This window comes from Tursiops truncatus, chromosome 7 (genome assembly GCF_011762595.2).
Source record: "Tursiops truncatus isolate mTurTru1 chromosome 7, mTurTru1.mat.Y, whole genome shotgun sequence".
NCBI lineage: Eukaryota > Metazoa > Chordata > Mammalia > Artiodactyla > Delphinidae > Tursiops > Tursiops truncatus.
Window position 1 is genome coordinate 113296334 of NC_047040.1, and position 21729 is coordinate 113318062.

General features: G+C 54.7%; 2 protein-coding genes across 2 annotated transcripts in view; one reads left to right on the top strand and one right to left on the bottom strand.

Annotated features, from left to right (window-relative positions):
* Positions 1–582, bottom strand: part of RALB (RAS like proto-oncogene B) — a 60478-nt gene extending 59896 nt beyond the window's left edge. Inside the window, exon 1 of the mRNA XM_033860336.2 lies at positions 561–582. The gene's annotated coding sequence lies outside the window, so the exon portion shown is untranslated. The remainder of the gene's footprint in view (positions 1–560) is intronic.
* A 4595-nt stretch (positions 583–5177) lies between these two features.
* Positions 5178–7959, top strand: TMEM185B (transmembrane protein 185B). The gene has a single exon (XM_019932318.3). It carries the CDS (start codon positions 5611–5613, stop codon positions 6661–6663), a length of 1053 nt encoding a protein of 350 aa, XP_019787877.1. The 5' UTR covers positions 5178–5610; the 3' UTR covers positions 6664–7959.
* Positions 7960–21729: the final 13770 nt, after the last annotated feature.

A 21729-nucleotide genomic window follows, 5' to 3' on the forward strand; every position in this document is an offset into this window, starting at 1 on the left:
ACCACCTGTTGAACACATTCCATCATTCAGGAAGCTTCTAACCACAGCCACAGAAAAGAGTTTGAACTAATAAAGTTCAACTCCTGGGACTTCCCTGGGGGCGCAGGGAACACGGGTTCAAGCCCTGGTCCAGGAAGATCCCACATGCCGCGGAGCAACTAAGCCCGTGCGCCACAGCTACTGAGCCTGTGTGCTACAACTACTGGAGCCCGCACACCTACAGCCCGTGCTCCGCAACAAGAGAAGCCACCGCAGTGAGAAGCCCGCGCACCGCACCGAAGAGTAGCCCCCGCTCGCTGCAACTAGAGAAAGCCCACAAGCAGCGACGAAGACCCAACACAGCCAAAAATAAATAAATAAGGTTTAACTCTATTCGGATTAAATTAAATTAAATTATCCCAGGGCTCAGTTTATGGGTTCCTAACATTTGGAGGTCACTGTGATCGACCCCAGTAAACCACTGACCGCACACACACGTCAAAGCCAGTCCTAGTTTTCAGTTGACGTTCAATCTTATGCAGCCCGACACCTGAGTCTACCTTTGATTTCGGCCTTTTTACCTCGTTAACGTTAATTCTTCACCTCTGTGGAGTTTCCCAGCCCGAAAGCACTCGGCCAGCTGCTGCCAGTACAGGCAGATTCGCACCAACTCTGTTTCTGCAAAGATGACACAGAAGAAAGAAAAAAAAAATCAACCTCCAAAAACACTAGGCTTTATGTGTCAAGGGTCTTTGGAATATTCATTTCTTCAGTCTGGCAATTCGATTTCCAGGAATTACCTGAAAGAAATCATCTGAGCGCAGAGGAAGCTGTGTCGAGTAAGAAAGACCGCAGAAAAGAACACAAATTACCCCAAGACACAGCAAGGGACTAGGAGAGGACGGCAGGCGACCCCGGGAGGCAATGTGCAGCCGTTACATAGGTGCTCATAAAGATGTGTTTACGGGCATCTGAGACGCGCTTCTCTTTGTGGTATATTTCATCACACTGAAGACACCGTTGATTATAAGACACACCGCTGTCTCATGCACCAGGAAGGAAAAAGAATTCCCAGCATGGGGTAGCTAGTAAGAGGCATCTAAGTAAAGCTGGGACCCCAAGGGGCTGTTCCCTGCACGGAAGGGGAATGATAAACAGCCCTGTCAGACAGAAATGGTGTGTCGACCTTGGCCCCGGGTGTGGGGAGGGAACACACAGAACAAGCCAGGACTCACGCAGGCTGGAGTCTGAGTTTGCGCTACAGATGTGGTCTGAAAACACCTCGAGCAAATGCTGTAACCGAATTTATTTGAAATTTAATGCAAAGTCTTCTGGAGTTGGCAGTGCCCCCAGGTGACCATCAGAAGCAAACAGGACCCCTTTGGAAGAGCTAAGTTTCGACACAGGCTGACGGCGCCTGTAAGACACCATCAATTGTTCGGTGCATGATCCAGAGACGTGTAAATAAGTGAGTCACAGGATTCGTGTTAAACCAAAAAGCAGAATAAAATGGCATGTGGATAATGACATGTCTTTGCAGACGTGATCAGCTGGAAGGAACTACACTAAAATGTTAATATGGATTTTCTGTAGGTAGTAAGACCAGAGTTTTCTCTCTCTTTAAACAACTCTTCACTTTCTGGATTTTCCTAAAGTGAGCATGTATTTAGTGACCATATAGGAAACAGGAGAAACAGAACAGGGTGATGTACGTAAGGAGGGGCTGGTCAGGGAGGGCTTCTTGGAGGAGGTGACTCCTGAACTGGGAAGGGGCCTGCATGGGAGAAGCGGTCGGAGCTGAGCAATGCTGCATCCCATGTCAGGACGGCGCCCAGGGCACGGGGCAGATGCTCGATACATATCTGTTAAATGAATACACTAGTTGAGGAGAAGCTGCTAAAACGTGAGGCTAAGTCTCCAGGGGTCCCAACCAGAGTCTGGGTCTTTAGCGGGGCCATTCTCACCAGACTGAGCTACAGCACAGGCCGGGCTACCAGCGGAGCCAACAGCAGGGCTCAGAAGAAAGTCTGCAGCTGCAAGTTCAGCAGAAGACTGTGGTCGCGTCTAGTTTCCCCACCTGTGAAATGAGAGTCGCACCTCTGCCACCACACGAGCTTCAGATGACACAGAGCTTTGAAATACTGAGCCCGGCGCAGGTACGAGGGGCTGAGCTGCTCCAAGGTGTCCTCGTGGGAGCCCAGACTCCTCCCTGCAAACCCAGCACCTCTGGGCTCACAAGCTGTTCTGGCCCGCTTCTCAGCACGTGGAAAAGATGCCGCATCAGCTGCGTCCTTCCTGCCCGCCTGTGCTTTCCCGGACACGTTTACTGTGTACAGGCCTGTGCTAGAAACTGCGGATACGGACATGAAAGATGGGGCCCTGCCCTTGGGAGATGCAGAGGGTGCCAGGGACAGCCGGGCGAGCAAGGAGAGTGCTGTGAGCCCCGGGACTGATCGCACGGCAGGGAGGACAGGCTTCCCGAAGGAGGGATGCCTCCTTTACGGCCAAGACAGAAACGACAGCCGCCCACGGGGCAGGATCAGTGAGCACATTGTTTCGTTTTACGCTCACAATTTTGTGAGGTTATCTCCAGCTCACAGATGGGGGCCGGAGGCTGGGCTGCTTGCCAAGGTCACGGAGCTTAGGGACAGCAGCACCAGGATTTGCACGCTAGCCTGGGGGATGGGGGACAAGGGGCACTGAGGCGCCGAGGGTGACACGAAGGGCCAGGTGGGCTGTGGCCTCCTTGTGAAGAAGCCGATGTAAGCAAATCCAAACGGGCCTGAAAGGGAAGATGTCCCTGGGCTTTCTGTCCAGGTCACCCCCCTGCCCCAGCCACCTACTTGGAGGACATTCAGCGGGGGGATCCTGCCTCCTGGGGCCAGGGGGCTGTGGTCCCACCCAGACTCCTGCCCTAGTCCCAGCTGCTCAGGGTCGAGGCACTGGGACTGACCATCTAGCTGGGCCCAACGCAGTCACACGAGTCCTTAAAAACAGAAAAGGCAGGCAGCAGAGAGGCCGCAGGAGGCTGAGCCGGAGAGATTCAACAGTGGGAGAAGGACTCAGCCCAACAGCGGTGGCTGTGAAGGGGTCACCGACCAGGGATGCGAGTGGCTGAGAGCCATCCTCAGTTGACGGCTGGCAAGGAAATGGGAACCTCAGTCCCACACACAATTCCAGGGAACTGAACTCAGAGAAGCTAAATGAACCTGGAAGCCGATTCCCACCAGAGCCTCCAGAAGGGACCGCAGTCCTCGATTCCGGCCCGTGAGACTCAAGCAGAGAACACGCTGAGCACCCAACGCCCAGACTCCCGACCCACAGGCACTGCTGTCAGCTGCTACGTTTGCAGCAAGCTGTGACGGCCACAACTGGAAACTGAGAGTCCACCGTGAGGTGGACTCACGGTGAGGTGGTGGGATGGGGACACATCTCACGTCCCCACTGACTCAGCATGGCAGGCCTGCGCTGGGGGACCCGGGCACTGACACATACACACACACACACACACACACACGTGCTCTGTAAATGAAAGCCTTTACGCTCTGAGGTGCGTGCCAGCCTCACGGGTGGCTGGGTCGCCAGCCCCTGGCACAGAGCAAACAATCTGTTAGCTTTAACGGTCAACATGAAGACAAGGGCAGACACTTCCCTGGCAGTCCAGTAGTTAGGACTCTGCGCTTCCACTGCAGGGGGCCTGGGTTCGATCCCTGGTCAGGGAACTAGGGTCCAGCACGCCTCATGGCCCGGCCAAAAAATAAAAGAACAAGAGCAGGTCCCTGAGAGACTGGTCACGTTAGGGAAAACAGCCAAGGAGAAGCGTCCATGTACAGAAGAGAGGGCCCAGGCCTGGGGGCCCGGGAGAGCTGGCTGAGGGGCCGGCAGACAGCAGCCCTTTCCCTGTGGCCCCACCTCAAAGCCGGAAGTGGGCTCTGACCTCTCTCAGGAGGGGGGCAGCAAGGACACATCAGATGGCGAGGGGCCATGGCAAGATCCCCCTACCTGGACGAGGAGAACCAGGCGCCTGAGGAGCCGCAGAGAGGAGCAAACACCCTCCAAACTCCCATCTTTGCCACAAAGCCGGCAGCAGAGGCCCTGAGGTCATCTGGCCACAGGATTCCTGCCTGTCTCAACAGGGTCCAGAGGACCTGGCTGGGCCACCATCTCCCTGCGGAGTTGCCAGCCGGCCCCTCCCCTCTGGAGGCTTTACTTCCCCCACTGTGGTAACACTGATATCTCACATGTCTTTAAACGCAAAGTGTTTTCCATGTATTCATTCATCTCACCCTCAAAACGGTCCCAAGTGCTTCTATTAGCCCACTTCATAGTTGGTAGAGGGTTGGTAGAGGGGTTTGGAATTTAAAATTTTGTTTCAGCTGACAAACCCCTTTCTGAAAGGGAACAGTAAAAGAAAATCCAAGGTGCAAGACAGACATGTTAGAGCGACTCAGGATGGGAGGAAGGGGCTGGGGGTGACAGGCTGGCACCCCACTCAGCTAACGGTCTCCCCACAATGACTCCCAAGGGGCTCCTCACAAATTAGGGGCCCTGAAGACACGTGTCTGAGATCGGGGCTGAACCCTGAGGCCTGGCAGGGCTCACTCGGCCGGGAGTCCCTTCCCAAGAACGCCCGACTGCCGCGGCTGAGGTGAGGGTGGTGAAGCTTTGGGAGAGTTTTGGGAGGGGTCCGCACCCGGCCTCACCACCATGTGGATGCCGACTGGGGGAAGCCAGCTCCCGAGACTGGACCGTGGCAGCCCGACGACTGCCGGCGCCCCGCCAGGTGGGGCCCGGCCCCGGAAGCCGTCCGTTCCAGGCACAGCCCCGCACCCCGCTCCCGGCGCAGACCGCACCCACGGGGCCCCCCCGACCCCGGCACAGGCACAGACCCGCCACCTAACGTGCGCGCGCACGCCCGCCCAGCGCTTTCACAGTCACGGCACCCACTCCCCCGCTCGCAACCCCCCACACGCGACCGGCCTCGCGCCCACACCGTTCCCCGCCTCAGCGCGCTCGGCGCCAAGCCTCCCCGGCGGGGGCAGGAGGCCCTGGGTCGGCAGCGGGCGAGGGTGGGGCACCCGCGGCAGGCCGCGCCCACCGCTCCTCGGCCCCGGCCCCGCCCCCGCCCCGGCCCCGCCCCCGCCCCGGCCCGGAGGATGTGAGCTCACTCCCACCTCCCTGCTCCCGGCGCCGCCAGGAAGCGTCCGCCCGAGGTCGCGGCCCGCTCGCTGCCAACGGGCCGGCCGCGGCGTCAGCAGCGCGCCAGGCACCCGGCCCCAGTCGTCCGCCCCGACCCTCCCGGCGCCACACGCAGTAGCTGCTTTGCAAATGGGGACGGGGTGAAGGCGGGCACCGGGCCGGAGAAAGGACCCCGCTCGCCGACTCCGCGCCGGCCAGCCCCGCCGGTCGCCGGGGGAGGGCGGGCGCGCACGCCCCGCCCAACGCGCTTCCGGCCGAGCCACGTGACCGCGCGCGCACGTGTTCCGGCTCCTCGGCGCCGCGGGCCGGAAGCTGCTCCCGGCCGGTTCCCGGCTGCTGCCCGCCGAGAGCCGTCGCGGGCCGGCGGGGGAAGCGGCGGGCCGGGAACGGCGCAGACGCGGCGCCCGCCGGGGAGCGAGCAGCGGCCTCGCCATGAACCCCAGGGGCCTGTTCCAGGACTTCAACCCGAGTAAGTTCCTCATCTACGCTTGCCTGCTGCTCTTCTCCGTGCTGCTGCCCCTCCGCCTGGACGGCGTCATCCAGTGGAGCTACTGGGCCGTGTTCGCCCCCATCTGGCTGTGGAAGCTCCTGGTCCTCGCGGGCGCCTCGGTGGGCGCGGGCGTCTGGGCGCGGAACCCGCGCTACCGCGCGGAGGGGGAGGCCTGCGTGGAGTTCAAGGCCATGCTGATCGCCGTGGGCATCCATCTGCTGCTGCTCATGTTCGAGGTCCTGGTTTGCGACAGGGTGGAGCGGGGGACCCACTTCTGGCTGCTGGTCTTCATGCCGCTCTTCTTCGTGTCCCCCGTGTCCGTGGCCGCCTGCGTGTGGGGCTTCCGACACGACCGGTCCCTGGAGCTGGAGATCCTGTGCTCCGTCAACATCCTGCAGTTCATCTTCATCGCCCTGAGGCTGGACCGGATCATCCACTGGCCGTGGCTGGTGGTGTTTGTGCCCCTCTGGATCCTCATGTCGTTCCTCTGCCTGGTGGTCCTGTATTACATCGTCTGGTCCCTCCTGTTTCTGCGCTCCCTGGATGTGGTTGCCGAGCAGCGCAGAACACATGTGACCATGGCCATCAGCTGGATAACGATCGTGGTGCCCCTGCTCACCTTCGAGGTTCTGCTGGTGCACAGGCTGGACGGCCACAACGCGTTCTCCTTCATCTCCATATTCGTCCCCCTTTGGCTTTCGTTAATCACGTTGACGGCCACCACGTTTAGGCGGAAAGGGGGCAACCACTGGTGGTTTGGTATTCGCAGAGATTTCTGTCAGTTTCTGCTCGAAGTTTTCCCATTTTTAAGAGAATATGGGAACATTTCCTATGATCTCCATCATGAAGATAGTGAAGATGCTGAAGAAACAGCGGCTCCAGAAGCGCCTAAAATCGCTCCGATGTTTGGAAAGAAGGCCAGGGTGGTGATAACCCAGAGCCCTGGAAAATATGTTCCCCCACCCCCCAAGCTAAGTATTGATATGCCAGATTAAACCCGTCTTCTGGGGCGTGTCCGCTAGTGGAAGAGAAACCGTATACACACAAAATCCACCTTCCCTTGTCCTCTTTTGCTCATCCATGCCAAACCTGGAACTGAAAACAGGCTCCAAACATCCTTTCATGCCTTGTTTGAGATTGATGCCTGTCAGTGACTCATCAGTATTCACCAGAGGTGTAGGAGGTTTTCTGACCGTACAGCCGTGTGTGCGTGCAGTGTGCCTCCATATGTGAGGAGCTTGTTCTCTAGGCTGGTGTTTGTGAGCTCGCTGAGAGCAGCAAATAGAATTGTTTAGGTAGGTCCTCAAATGGAGTGACGACACAGCTGGGTTTTTTTTAAAGTGGTACTGTACCTATCAAAAGTATTGTTTTGAAAAGTATTTTTATACACTGCTAACGGAAAACTGTATTTCAGATTGTGCCTGTTGTGACAGTAGCAGATGTAAAGAACCCTCTTTCCCACCACTTGCATATAAGCCTCATAGTTGTTATTTTTGGTGTTCCTACTGTTCGAATGGTTTTTCTCTGGGTTTTGCAGATGCTGGTTTTTAATAGCCTAATAGGTGACTTTTTCTAATGCAGTGAATACGTCCATATGTGATATTTATATGACTACTTTAGCACTGTAGCACGTTGAATTCTAGTTCTGTGCAGTACGGTGTATCATGTTAAAGGATTTTTTTAAGTTTATATGTGAAGATACATGTCTACTGCAGATGTTGTTAAAGATTGCCTAAAATATGAATATGTACCTGGCATGGGGTCTTATTAAAATTCTAGGCGTGAATATGGGGGTTGAAAGTCCCAAGGATCTTCATATTCAGGTGTTAGATGATTCCGTCTGCACAGCTTGGAGGTCTCTCTTGGAAGGAGCCCCATCCTTTGGGAACACGTGACATGCTCCAGTGTGGTACCAGAGCCTAAAGTGACACTTACTTAGCACCTTGAATTCTTCTCTTCAGGAACAACCAGAAGAAGCAGGTGGTTTGTCCATTTCTAAGAATCGTAGAATATTGGTTGGCCATGATATAAAGTGGTGTTGGTACGTGTCATTGGAAAGCTGGAGAGAGTGGCCTTAACCGGAAGTGGTCAGCAGGATCAAGGATTGTTTTAAGGTCCAAACGTTTTGATCTGGCAGCGACAGGGAAGTAATAGTTCAGGTTATTTTTTTAATTTTGCTTTAGGTACTGGTGGTACCAGGGAATCAGAAGGGCAAAAACCAGATCCTGGGAGAGTAATGTTCTTCTGACTGAGAACAAATAAATACTTCCAAAAGAAGGTTAAAATTAAAAGGAGTATTGATGTTATTACTGGGGAGAAGGCTGGAGGGAACCTGTTTCTCTTACCAGCAACCTAGTAAAAATGATCTCAGCTGCGCTCCGTATGAATTAAGTAAACAATTTACCTGGTGAGAGGACACGCTAGCAGCAAAGCCACCCGTGGGAACCTGGGTCCCTGGAAGCCTGAGGGTGCCGCAGCTCAGTTTAGTCACGTAGAACTGCCCCGAGGTCACCACGTGCACACAGTCACCTTCTGCCAGCCAGCAGCCCTGAGCAGCAGTGGGTGTGACATTTCATGAGCAAGGATTCATTCATTTGCTTTCTCAGCAAATATTTGTTGAGGACCTACTCTGAGCCAGACATGGATGTGCAGATCCATCGGGAAGCAACTCGAATGTGGCCCCGGCCCGCACGCACAAAGCACGCAATTAAAATTGACGGGAAGGTGGTGCTCGTCATAGCAGCCGGCCTGGGGGAGGGGCCGGGCCCAGAGCAGGCCATGCTGAATGCCTGGGAGGGTGCTACCGGCCTCGGGGTGACCTCTGCCCGGAACTTCAGGCCCGCCTTTGTTTCCGCCCCCAATGATAGGCCTTGGCTTACCCTTGGGTAGGATATGGGAGCAAAGGAGGAGGCTGCTGAAGGAACTGAAGGGCAGGTTTGGGGGCAGCCGTGGGATCACCACCCCTCCTAGTTACAGTTTGAGGCCAGGGGCTTGCTGACACCTAAAACAATCCCTCCTAACCTGGGGGTGGGTCCCTCCCCACACTCAAGCAGCCCACCTCCTCTCCTCCTACCCCTAGGCGGCCCGGTGTTGGAGAGCCACTGCTTGGATGCAGTGACAAGCTTGCTCATCCCATCAGGCCTCTTTCCTGCCTCAAGTCCACTAAGTAGAAACAGTGGGAGTCACAGCTTGTAGAAAGTTGTTTCATCTGTAAAAGTTAATAATACAGTCTCAGCTGTGCCTGGGGATTTACTTAATTGCTGCTGCAACTCGACTATCCACAGTATTTAGCATGGGTCAAATTCTGTAACTCTTTAGTTTCTCCTGTTAAGATGCTTAGCTTTTACTGCCAAACAACCTCAAAAATCTCAGCGGCCTACCAATTACAAATTCTCGCTCTGGGGCGTCTGGCACTTACGCTCCGGGCCATGGCTGTGGTCCAGGTCTGTCCCACGAAGCATCCCGCATGATTCTGTTCCGGGTCCCAGGGGCATGTCCTTTCTCAAGGCAGAAGCACAAGAGGCCAGGCCAATCCTGCAAGCACCCCTGTAGCCCCTGCTCTTGTATGACGAGTGCCCTGTTCTGTTGGCCCAAGCACAAGGCCAAGCCCAACCTCAGGGGGCTGCCAATTCAAGCCCAAAGAACAATGACACAGTCTGCACAGATGTTGCAAGATAGTTTTGAAGGCTGGAAAGAAATCACAAAATTTGTGGTAAAACATTTTCCCCATTCTAAAAACATTCTGTAATTTTTAAAGTTCACTGTTTAATATTGTAATAACAATTAGAAGGGACTCTGGGGTGGGTGGGGAGGGGATTTGAGGTGAGAAGAGGAAGAGCCTGCGTTCACAGCCCTCTGTAAAGTGTGGAGGGTCACGGGGGCGCTGCCCGGGATGGGTTTATGACAGTGCTGGACTCTGAGGGTTTCCTTGGGGGCCCTGCGGGATGCTCTGGAAAGGTCCAGCCTGGGCTCAGGGGGACCAGCCGGGTAGGAGGTGCTGGGAAACAAGGAAGAAGCAGAGACTAGACGGGCCTGGCGGCACAGCTGGTGAGGGATGAAGCAGAGCCTCCCGCCAGGCCTGAGCTGGACGGGACGCTGCCAGGGGCATCCGGGGAGCTCGCACGCTGGCAGGAAGGCCGGCACCAAGCTCAGCAGGCACGTGGGGGCCGAGGGAAGTCGTGTTGCCAGAAACCCCAGCAAGTTCGCACCTCAGGGGCCACGTGGTGACGATGCTCCAGCTGGTCCCCACCACCGGCCACGAGACACTGCCACCAGTGTGGCCCCTGCTGCCATGAGGAATTCCTCAGGCGTCTCTGCCATGAGGTCAAGATTCAGGCACCAGGAGGGGGGTGTGATGGGCAAACCTCAGGCGTGCATTTGCCTCGCAGACCCCAGAGCTGAGGGGAAGTGAGCTGGTCCCCTTGGCGCTTGGAGAGGACCTGCCCAGGAGGGAGGGTGTGCAGCTGCTGGGTGACCAAGGCCAATGACAAGAGCCGACGCATGTCGTCCTCATGAGCTCACGCTTCAAAATCACGGCTCCCGTCTGGCCAGACACAGCTGGCCTCGCGGCCAAGCAGGGGCTCCGCCCTCCCCCAGGGAGGAGGCGACGACTCAGAGCTGCCCCATGGACTCCCTCGTCCTCCTCCTAATCCAGGCCGCCTACTCCCCTCCTCTGCATGTTCTCTGTATATCCTAGAACGTGTGGATTCAAGTTACCACCACAGCAGGCCTCCAAGTGCACTCCGAGGACCCCAGGGTCCACAAGCACCTCCCTCCCCACGACACCTCTGGGGGAAGCAGACCCTCCTCATTCTTCAGCCGAGACGACGCTCTGCAGCAGGTGAGACGCGGGCGCGGGTCCCAGACACGGCTGCCTTCCACCAGGCCGGGCGCTAAAGGTTTGCAAATGTGCAAGAACAATGCCACTCCTCTACTCACCACATTTCTTGTTATTTTTCATTAAAAAAAAGTTATCGTGTAATGGACTTATTGTTTTTAAAAGAAGTGATATTTTTTAAAGTCATTGGCTTTCCCGTGTACCACGGAAAATGCTGCTACGACTCACAAAGAAGCGCCTTGGGGTCCTCACCAATGTTTAAGAGTGTTGAAGCGGTCCCGTGACCAGAAACTTCGAGAACCGCTGCCCTGTACTGTAGTGGGGGGAAGAGAGAGGAAGGAAAATGAACACCGGGTGAAACGCGTTCAACTCTGCATGCTGTGGCGGACGGGCACGGCTCATAGGGTGCGCCCTCCCCTGCGACCCTCCACCACCCTGCTGTCCTCCGCGGGCACCTCGGGTGCTCCGGTTACGTAACCGGTGGGGTAACTCCCACCATCATTCTGGGAGCAGCCCGAGCCCTTTGCTGGTCCTGCTGCTTTTTCATTTAATTTCACCTGAAACAATGAGGGGCCTGGCGGAACGCCGGGGTTCTGGCCAGAAGCCCCGCTCCTTCTGTGGCAGCAACACGACAGTCCCAAGGGCCCCCCCAGGGCAGCTGCCTTGGCTGGGGGGGCAGTGACCCCGACCGCCGAGGGGAAGCAGGGTTGGACAGCGGGCCCCCCGGCGCTCACGGGCCACCTTCTCTGTCTTCTCAGGATGTCCTGTGGTTAAATCGCTGCCTGAAGGGCCGGGGAGGGGAAGTGGGGCGCGACACCTCCCTCCACCCAGTGGCTCAGGGCTCCCCGCCGCCCCCAGCCTCCACCCTGCGTCCAGACACCTTGTGCAGAATCTGGGGCCACGTGGTCCATCGCACCTCTTGTCCCCCCCAGCTCCTGCTGGTCCCCTCACAGCCGGGTCGCAGGGGCTGCCCCTCCCGCGGACGGGTGCTGCCAGCCCTCCATCCCCGGCTCTGCACCCCTCCCCACCCATCCTCTTCTTGGCCTGAGCAACTCTCTGTAAAGACAATGGGACGTGGCTGAAGTCCCGCCCCTTGTGGCCTGCCCCAACTCCCACCCCCGACCCTGGGCTGCCCTGCCACGCCCCCACCCCCAGTGAGCTTGTTTGATGACAGGACTCTCGCTTGGGGGTGCGGGGCCTGCGGTCCTGGTGGTTAAGTGTTCTGAGCATCACTTAAGGCCCCTTCTCCGCACAAGGCCTGACTTGCCCCTCTCCTTGGTCCCTGACCAGCTCCTGTCCCCTGGGACAGGACACTTGAGCCTGGTCTGCCGGCTGACCCTGAGGACCAGGCCGGACTCTGCCCCAGGCCAGGGGTGCATGCTGTAACCACAGGGCTCTGAAGCACCAGGCACACCCCTAAGAGCTGGGAGACCAGGGCCACGGCCACCTCGACCCAGGTCCCAGGCTCGGGAGGCCAACGGGGCCAGACATGCAGGCGGAGGAGCCTCTGAACGGCCACCATCCTCCCCAGAGGCTTTGGGCAGAAGTCATGGGTGGGGTGGCAGGGCCTTGCCTGGGACGTCCCCGAGACCCTGCCGCACTATGGACGCTGCTTGAGGACTCCTGGCAGGTGAGAGCAGGCCAGCAGGCCACCCAGCGCTCCAGTGATGGCCTGGGGCCAGCCCCAGGGTCCGTGGGAGGGCAAGACCCAGAAAGGAAGAAGGCGCAGGCCCCTCCCTCGGGAGGGCAGCAGTCCCCACACGCAAGGTCAAGTGACAACCATGTGCCCAAAATGCAGTCTCAGCTCAGGCGGCCACAAAAGACTACTACAAACTGGGCGACTTAACAACAACTGGGTGATGTAAACAACACATTTATTTCTCACAGTTCTGGGGGCTGGACATCTGAGACCAGGTCCTGCTCCTTCAGATTCCGGTGAGGGCTCTCTTCCTGGCTGGCAGATGGTCCCGTTCTAGCTGTGACCTCACAGGGCCGAGAGAGAGGAAGCAAGCTCTCCGGTGCCCCTTCTTATAAGGGCACTAACCCCATCACGGGGCCCCACCCTCATGACCTCATCTAACCCTAATTACCTCCCAAAGGCCCCGTTACCATCACATTGGTAGGTGGGGTTTCGATTTATGAATCTGGGGGGGGGGGACACAATTCAGTCCCACCCACTAAGCACGAAAGGCCCAAAGGCAGGGGACCAAGCCTAGCACTCACTCAGCTCACACATCCCGAGCACCTTCCGAGTACCAAGTGCAGTGATGTGAGATCACAGAAAACATATACACTGGTCTCTGTCCCTGGTCCCTGACACAGAGCTCCTGAACCCCTTGTAAATTCCTAAGTGATAAAAGTACTGGGAGCATCTTTTGTTATCATGAGGTGATGCTGGGTGGCTCCTGGGTGGGGCTGGTCACCAGAAAGACCAAATTGTGATTAGACGCTTGGAATTTTCACCCCGTCCCCCAGAGAGAGGAGAGGGGCTGGAAATGGAGTCAGTGTTGGATGACGCCCACGTGAGGAAGCCTGCCTCAACTCCCACTGGTATGTGGTCAGAGAGCACCCAGGTGGAGGAACCAGGAGGGCGATGCTCCCGGGCTCCATGGGGACAGAAGCTCCTGTGCTTGGGACCCTCCCAGACTTGGACTCCGCTTCCAAACAAGGTCACAATGGCTGGTATTGGGGGTTAGGACTTGACCAGATCTTTCTGGAGGGGGCGATCCCACCCCAACACGAAGGTCGTGGAGAGTGGCCCCAACCTCCAGGAGCTAGTGAGTCTAAGTTGTAAGTGGCAGGATTTCTGCCAGTTTGGGAAGACCTTCTCAACTGGAAGAGCCACCTCCCCCCAGGCCTGCTGGGGAGCCTCCCCGCCCCCGTTCGGGACGCCTCTCCCTGGCTTGGCCGTTGGCGCCAGGTGAGAGGCACGGCTGCCCCACAGCGACGGGGCCCTGCCCTCCCTGGGATCTATGGCAGCAGCTGCTCCCAGCTCCCCAGGAGGGGAGGAGCTCCCAGCCGGCCCCAAACAACACGGGCCCCTTCACAGAGAGGTCACCCTTCACCTGAGGGCCCCTGCAGGCGAGACTCGAGGATCACTGCCGGGACGGGAACAGCGGAACTGTCCTGGGTCGGGAGGTCTTGCTTCAGATCCCACCCAGGTAAGTTCAGCCGGATACCCAGGCTGGTGCAGGGCTCGGAGCACTGAGAGGCAGGGCTCACTGTGTGACCAGGGGCTGTGGGCAGGTGACCGATGTTGGCTTGTCTGCAGAAGCTCAGAGAGGCACCAGAGGGGGTGCTGCGGCCCCCACCCCATCGCTCCTCTCAGAGCTGCGCGCACGGAGCGGAGGGCCGCATCCTTTGCTAAGGCCGGCAGCTGCCAGCCCATCGGCCACACCTGCAGGCGTCACCTCAGCACTCTCGGCTTGGGGTCCTGCTGAAGGCCTGCAGCTGATGCTGAAAGCCAGCACCGTCTTCCCCGGAAAGCTCTCCTTCCCACTGGAGACGCTGAGGGTCCCCGGCTTCCCCATCCATCTCACAGCGTTCACCCCGCCGCGGCCGGAACCTGACCCCTCCAGGGCGGGCCTGGCCCGCTGCGGCTGAAGGACAGACAGGGCATGGCTCTAGCTCCTGAGCCGGCATCCCCTGGACGGGCCGTGGGGGACGAGAAGGGAGAAGAAGAATCAGAGAGAAGGGAGGTTGGGGCGCAGGAAGCAAGGGTGGTGAGAAGCACCCAAAGCCCCTCACAGACACGTGAGGCTCGGCTGCCCGGGGGTGGGGGGGAGGGCAAAGCTCCCGAGGCCACAGTTAGAGACGGGCAAAGGCCGGCCAGAGCCGTGACGCGGCCGTGCCAGGCACGGCCAGGGGCCTCGCGGGGCGCTAAGCCCGGGCTCCCAGGGCAGCGCTGACCTGGTGCAGACGTGCCTCTAGACCCGCAGGCCGCCGCCTCGAGCCCCAGGAGGCCAACCAGGGTCCAAAAGTCTGTTCCGCGCCCCAGCGGCGGGGCCAAGCCCAGGGCCCTCTTGGTGCGGCCTGGACCTTCCATCTCCGTGGACAGAGCAGCTTCTGCCGGAGGGACACAGGCTGCTCAGCCAGAGGGCGCTACGGCCTGGGCTGGGGTCTGATGGCAGCCCCTCCCCGGGGCCGCGCACCTGCCGGCCATGGCCAAGCCCTGCCACCCCTAGCCACGGCTGTCCCAGCAGCGCCCCGCGGGCTTCGGTGCAGGGTCGCGGGGACCCGGAGCGGCCCCGCGTGCCGCCCCCCACAGGGGCCCCGGCACCTCTTCCGGCTAGGGGACCATCCTGCTGAGTTTGGATGCGCCGGAGGGGCTCAGCTCAAAGGCGCACAGAGCGTGGGAAAGCGACGGCCTGGGACCCGGAGGGGGACAGAAGGGCCACACCTGCCAGACAGAGCAGCCCAGGCAGGAAGTCCCCCAGGTCAGTGAGCCCGTCCCTGCTGCCCCCACGGCTCAGGGGCTGGACGGCCGCCCATCACCCGGCACCGGCACCGGCACCGGCACCGGTCGGGCCCGCCCGCCCTCCAGCCTCCCCCGCAGCCCGTGCCCCCGCGCGCCCCCCGGGGCCTCCGACAGACTTGAGCAACGAGCCCTCTCACAGGCCTCCAGCCGCATCGGGGCTGCCGCAACGCCCCGCGGTGGGCCGGACGGGAGACACAGGACAGTGCCAAGCCCCACCTCACCCCTCAGCCTGCGGGCCTCCTCCCCTCCAGCCCCACGGGGCAGCTCCCTTTCCGAAAGAGCCACACGCGCACCGTCAGGACGGCTGCGACTCCCAGCTCCCGGAAGGCGCCCTGGGAGGGCAGAGACCCAGCTGCTTCGGAAAGACGGCTACTCGGTGAAAATTCACCCTTTCCCCGCGAGCTCAGGAAGGACTTGAAGTTTCTACCTCCCCCTTCCCAACTGCGATTCTACGGCGTGGATTTCTCAGCTTGGAGGTTTTTACTATGATCTTCAAGTGGTCCGTTATTCTATCTTCTTCAGGTAACTTGGTGTGCCTTCCCTCTCCTATTCCTTTTTGCAACAGTTTTCAAATAAGGGTTGAACTGGAACAAGGGTTCACCTTCCAGGAGGTCTCGGTCGTAACATCGCGCCCCGAGTTGCCCCCCTTTGCCTTTCTCTCCGGGCCCCGGGTGTGCTCTCTTCCTCTCCGTCCTTTGGCTTCTTCTGCTTCCCTGAAGACGGGCTTGTCCTCCAGAGCACCTTCTAGTGGTGTCTGCAGTTCTTCTTTCTCTTGATGGATTTTTGACGGCTGTTTTGGTCACAGTTACTCGAAATGGGAGGTGTTTCCACCCATATTCTCAATCTTTCTGGTGAGGCTGGCCACAGCCCAATCCCAATGTGCCTGAATACCTAGATTTCTCACCTTTCAGGTCTTTTTGAAAATTCTCTCTGTTAACTTCAAGTAAAGATTGGGATTTTCGAGCTCTTTATTACTTGTCTCCAGTGTTTGTGTTGCCTTCAAAAAAGAACAATACGAAACGCATTATCTTACATGACTGTAAACCCCAGGACAGGACTGACTTCTCAGCCCACTGATTCAGCAGCTTGATGACATTAGCAAGGATCCTTCTGTCTGCTGCTGCCTTCGCAGTGGCTTCATTCTCAGCCTAGACTCAAGATGCCGCGGCCGCTCCAGATGCCGGGGTTGGAGAAACAAGGGAGTATCTCATCGCCAGCTCTCGGCTGCGAACTAGGAAACCCTTCCCAGAAGGTTTCTCCTCCCATCTCACTGGCCTGACCTGGGTGAACAGTGAACTACATTGATGGGTTTTCATTCCAGGATAAATCCTACTTAGCCATTATGTTGTATCCTTTTAAATGTATTACTGGATTCAACTTGCTCAAATTTTGTTAAGATTTTTTATACCTGTGATTGTAAAAGATGTTGGTCTGTAGTTTTCTTTCTGTTGTTAGGTCTCTGTCTAGTTTGAGTAACAGGGAAATGCTGGCCTTGTAGAATAAGTTGGGGGGTGGGTACTCCCTCTTCCATTTGTTGCAAAACTGTGTAGAATGAGCGTTATGTCCTCCTTAAATGTTAGTTAAAATTCTCTAGTGAGACCATCTGGGCCTGAAGTTTCCTTTGTGGGAAGATATTTAACTACAGATACACTTTCTTTTGTTTGCTCATTTACATGTCGTCTGAAGCTCCTTTGTCCGACACTGATAGTAGCTGCAACAGAGACAATATGGGCAGCAAACTTAAAATATTTATATCTGGTCCTTTTGAGAAAAAGTCTGCAGACTCCTGGTTTAGTGGATGAAGCCTGAGTTTAAGAGTTGACTGACGGAGTTACATATGAATCTCAGATATTTTCCTAAGTGAAATTCCAGAGAAAGTTACTTAGCACTAATGAGCCTTAGTTTCCTTATCTGTAAACTAGAAATACCAACAGTCAACGCCTTCTATAAGGCTTATTTCATCTCCAGCCTAAGACTATTACCGTAGACTCTCATTTTCTCAGTTTGTTTTTTTCCCATAATTTCTTCTATACTGATATGACTACTTAGGTTATCTATTTCTTCTTGAATGAGCTTTCGTAGTTTGTGTCTTTCAAGGAATTTCTCCATTTCTTCTAAATTGTCAGCGTTATTGGCATAAAGTTGCTCATAACATTCATTCCCTTATTCCCTTATTGTTTTTTCAAAAATTTTTTAAATTTATTTTGTTTCTCTTGAGTGAAAGATCCTTTAAATTCTACAGGGCTTTACAATTTTCAAAAGTTTCACACACATAATTTCATATAATCCCCCTTATTATTCTTCAGGGTATATCGATTCTGTTGTGATGTCACCTTGCTACCTGAAAACTGGGTTTGCCTCTTGGTGGGTGTCGAGCCAACGAACACAACCAAGCCAAGATCAGGAGAAGGAAGGATTTACTATTACTTGCAGCAAGTAAGGAGAGCACTGGGGATCCTTCCCAAAGCAGTGTCTACCCAAACAGCAAAATTGGGGACGTCTTAAGCTAAGAGTACATGCATATTCATGAGGCGGCTTGAGCAGAGGAGAATTCAGCATAGAATTGGGGCAAAGGTCAACAGAGTCCAAGCTTTAGTTGACTGCAATCAGGAGGGTCATCATCACCATTCCATCCTCCGCCTGGGAGGCGGCCTGAGTTCCTGAAGAACTCAAGAGACATATTGTTCTGTGTATCACGTGAGGAGAACCAGGGCCCTGCCCCAAGGCTGCACTATTGCTCCTTGACGCTCCTCCCCTGTCTCTGCATCCCCTCCCTTCCCTGATTAGCAGCGGTTTGAACCTGCCCTTTGGAACTCAGGGAAGGTTGTGGAGGCTGAATGAAGCCTATTTCCTACAAACAAGAATCAGGGGGACACAGAAAGGACTTGTACCCAGCAACCCCACAGGGTCCCGCTCGGTTTCAACCTCTCTATTAGTAATTTGTGACTTCTTTTTTCCCTGATTTTACAAAGAACCGCCTTGTGGTTATTTTTATTTCCTCTATTATTTTTTTGGTTTTCTTTTTCATTGATTACTTCTCTTTATTATATTCTTTCTTCTGCTTATTTTGGAATCAATTACCTTCTCCTTTTACTATTTTTGTAAGGTGTAATCTGGGGTCACTGACTTGAGTCCTTCTTTTCTAATATATGCATTAAGTGCTATCAATTTTCCTTTGTTTACTACTTTAGCTGCAGCCAGCAAATTTTGAGATTTTGTGATTTTATTTTCATACAATTCAAAATACTTTTAAATTTCCCTTTTGATTTCTTCTTTCACCAGTAAGTCATTTAGAAGTGGGTTATTTACAATGTTCATTGCAGCACTATTTACAATAGCCAAGACACGGAAGCAACCTAAATGTCCATCGACAGATGAACGGATAAAGAAGATGTGGTACATATACACGATGGAATACTACTCAACCATAAAAAAGAATGAAATAATGCAATTTGAAGCTTCATGGATGGACCTAGATATGATCATACCAAGTGAAGTCAGTCAGACAGAGAAAGACAAATACCATGTGATAGCACTCATATGTGGAATCTAATTTTTTAAAAAGATGAAACAAATGAACTTGTTTGCAAAACAGAAACAGACTTACGGATATTGAAAACAAACTTATGGTTACCAAAGGGGAAACATGGTGGGGGTAGGGATAAATCAGCAGCCTGGGATGAACACAAACACACTACTATATATAAGATAGATAACCAACAAGGACCTACTGTATAGCACAGGGAACTATACGCAATATCTTATAACCTATAATGGAAAAGAATCTAAAAAAGGATATATATGTATAACTGAATCACTTTGCTGTACACCTGAAACTAACATTGTAAATCAACTATACTCTAAATAAAATTAAAATATAAAAAAATGAGCAGCAATCAAAAGAAATTTTATTTAAATAAAGCATATGATGGCAACAACAACAAAAGAAGTGGGTTATTTAGTCCCTAAATACTTGAGAAGGTTCCAGATCTCTTTCTGTCACCGGTTTCTAGTTTAATTCCATTATAGTCAGACAATACACTTTGTATGATTTAAATGTTTTAAAACTCATTAAGACTTGCTTAGTGGCCAGGATACGGTCTCTCCTGGCAAGTCTTCAGTGTGTACTGTAAAGTAATACGTACTCTAGTGTTACCGGGAGAAAGTGTTTTATGGATGTCAGCTAGGTCAAGTTGATTGCTGGTGTCCTCCAAGTTATCTATATCCCTGATTTTCTGTACACTGTTAGTTACTGGTCTCAGCTGACTGACAGTGAGGCTATTGGCCAGGAATGCCTGAGGGCACTCACCTGGGCCCCACAGACACTGCCCCCCACCCCCCACCAGGGCCGATTTGTGGCCGGACAGGCCCTTGTGGTTCTTACTATGATTGCAAGGTGCAGCTCAGCAACAAGCAGCAGGGAACTCGGGAGAAACAAGGTCTACTACTCATAGGTCCTGGAGGGCACCGGCACATCCAGGGCACACAGAGATGCAGGCAGAGAGAGAGAGGAAGGGCCTTGGGTTCCACCTTTATTGAGGTTGAGAATGGGCGCCCTAGGGTTTCATGGGTTCAGTCTTTATTAGTGAACGTAAAACCAAGAGCAGGAATTAAAGTGTGAGAAGGGAAAAGCAATGTCACTCAAGGGCCAGTTGTCTCAATGACCCAGGGCCTTCTAAAAGGGAGCTTCATGGGTGGGGTGGCCTCATTCTTTATCTGTGTGGCTGGCAATGTGTCTTTGAAATGGATGCCTTAGCAGTGAAAGCTTAAGGTCAGGCACTTACACTACAGGGGTATTGAAATCTCTGCATCTAACGGAGGACTTGTATATTTCTCTTCACACTTCTGTTATTTTTTTTTTTTGTTTTTTTTTTTTTTTGCGGTACGCGGGCCTCTCACTGTTGTGGCCTCTCCCATTGCGGAGCACAGGCTCCGGACGCGCAGGCTCAGCGGCCACGGCTCACAGGCCCAGCCGCTCCGCGGCATGTGGGATCCTCCCTGACCGGGGCACGAACCCGTGTCCCCTGCATCGGCAGGCGGACTCTCAACCACTGCGTCACCAGGGAAGCCCTTCTGTTAGTTTCTGCTTCACATATTCTGAAGCTCTGTCATTTAGTGCATAGTCATTTAAGATTATTATGTCTTTTTGGTGAAGTTACTCTTTTATTATTACCTATTGTCTGTCTTTATTCCTGGTAGCTTTCCTTGTTCTGACTTCATTATTTTTTGTTTTATTGAGGTGAAATTCACAAAGTATAAAATAAATCATTTTAAAGTGCACAATTAATTGGAATTTAGTATATTCGCAATGCTGTGCAGACACCATTTGACAACATCAAATGTTGTCTAGTGTCAACATTTTCAGAATCCCCAAAGTGAAACCGAGCAGGACCCTGTGGGGCTCCTGGGCATGGAAGCCCTTCCGTGTCCCACTGTTTCTTGTTTGTAGGGAATAGGCTTCATTCAGCCTCCATGACCTTTCCTGAGTTCCAAAGGGCAGGTTCAAACAGCTGCTAATCAGGGAAGGGAGGGGATGCAGAGACAAGGGAGAAGAAGTCAAGAAACACTAGTGCAGCCTTGGGAAAGGTCCTGGCCCCGCCTCAAGGGATACACAGAACAGGATCTCTGAGCTCTTCTGCAGAAGTAAAACCCCCAACAAAAGCTCATCAGGAGACCCTGAGGCCAGATTAAAGGAGCGCAGGCCCTGCACACACCCTGGTCCTTATCAGCAACCCTGCCCTTGAACCACTGCTGTAAACTCCTCACCAAATCCACCCCCCACCCCGGCCCCGGTTTGGGACACACAGTTTTGAGGGCACGAGCCTGCTGTGTCCCCGCTCTGCCTGGCAAAACAATAAAGTTGTTCTTTTCTGCTTCACCCCAAAACTCTGTTCTCTGAGATCCGATTCGGCACCGGTGCGCCGAGGCCGAGCTTTCGGCATTAGGGGAGACCCCACGCCCATTAAGCTGGTCCCCCACCTGCAGCTCCTGGCAGCCACTGACCTGCTGTCTGTGGATTTACCTGCCCTGCATCTCTCACGAGACGCAGGGAATCACACGACACGCGACTGGGATCTGGCTTCTGCTACACAGCGCAGTGTTTGCAAGGTGCACCCGTGCTGCAGCGCGTGCTTTATTCCTTTCCATGGGTGAGCACATCGTGTTTATCCATTCATCCACTGACGGACACCTGGCTGTTTCCACCTTCTGGCAGCAACCTTCCAGTGCCATGAAGCCAAGCATATCTTTGGTGCCTCCCCACCAGGACTGTTTTACGTTCTGGCCCCAGGATCCTCAGCGGCTTCAAAGACTGCCCTCTGTCACTCTGATCACGCCTGTCTTCCCTTGATAGGGCACCAGGCCTCCAAGGGGCCTGACCCCCACCCCCCCCATCTCATATGCATACACACACGCACAAGCGAGCACACGTGCGTGCAGGCCAGGGAAAGGCTCTGTCCTCCAGGGGAGTGGATGGCATGTGTCACACCAAGCCCACACGCCCCAGAAATAACTGATGAATAAGGATGCTTGTGAAGCCAAGGAAATCTCTAACTTTTGTTTGCATTTTAAGCAACATGACAACAGGCTGAAAATTACACACATTTCTGTAAGCAGCCATTTTGACCCCTTTGGACTCAAATTCCATAAACTCTGTTTTTCAGAGTCGTTTCTACTCCCAAACCCTCTCTTTAGGCTCCCCCAAGTCCCCACCAAGTGGCAACAGAATCCTCGTACCATCTGGTGTCA

What these genes read in the sequence shown, in the direction of transcription:
- TMEM185B (XM_019932318.3), top strand. Translation starts at nt 5,611, where the DNA reads ATGAACCCCAGGGGCCTGTTCCAGGACTTCAACCCGAGTAAGTTCCTC.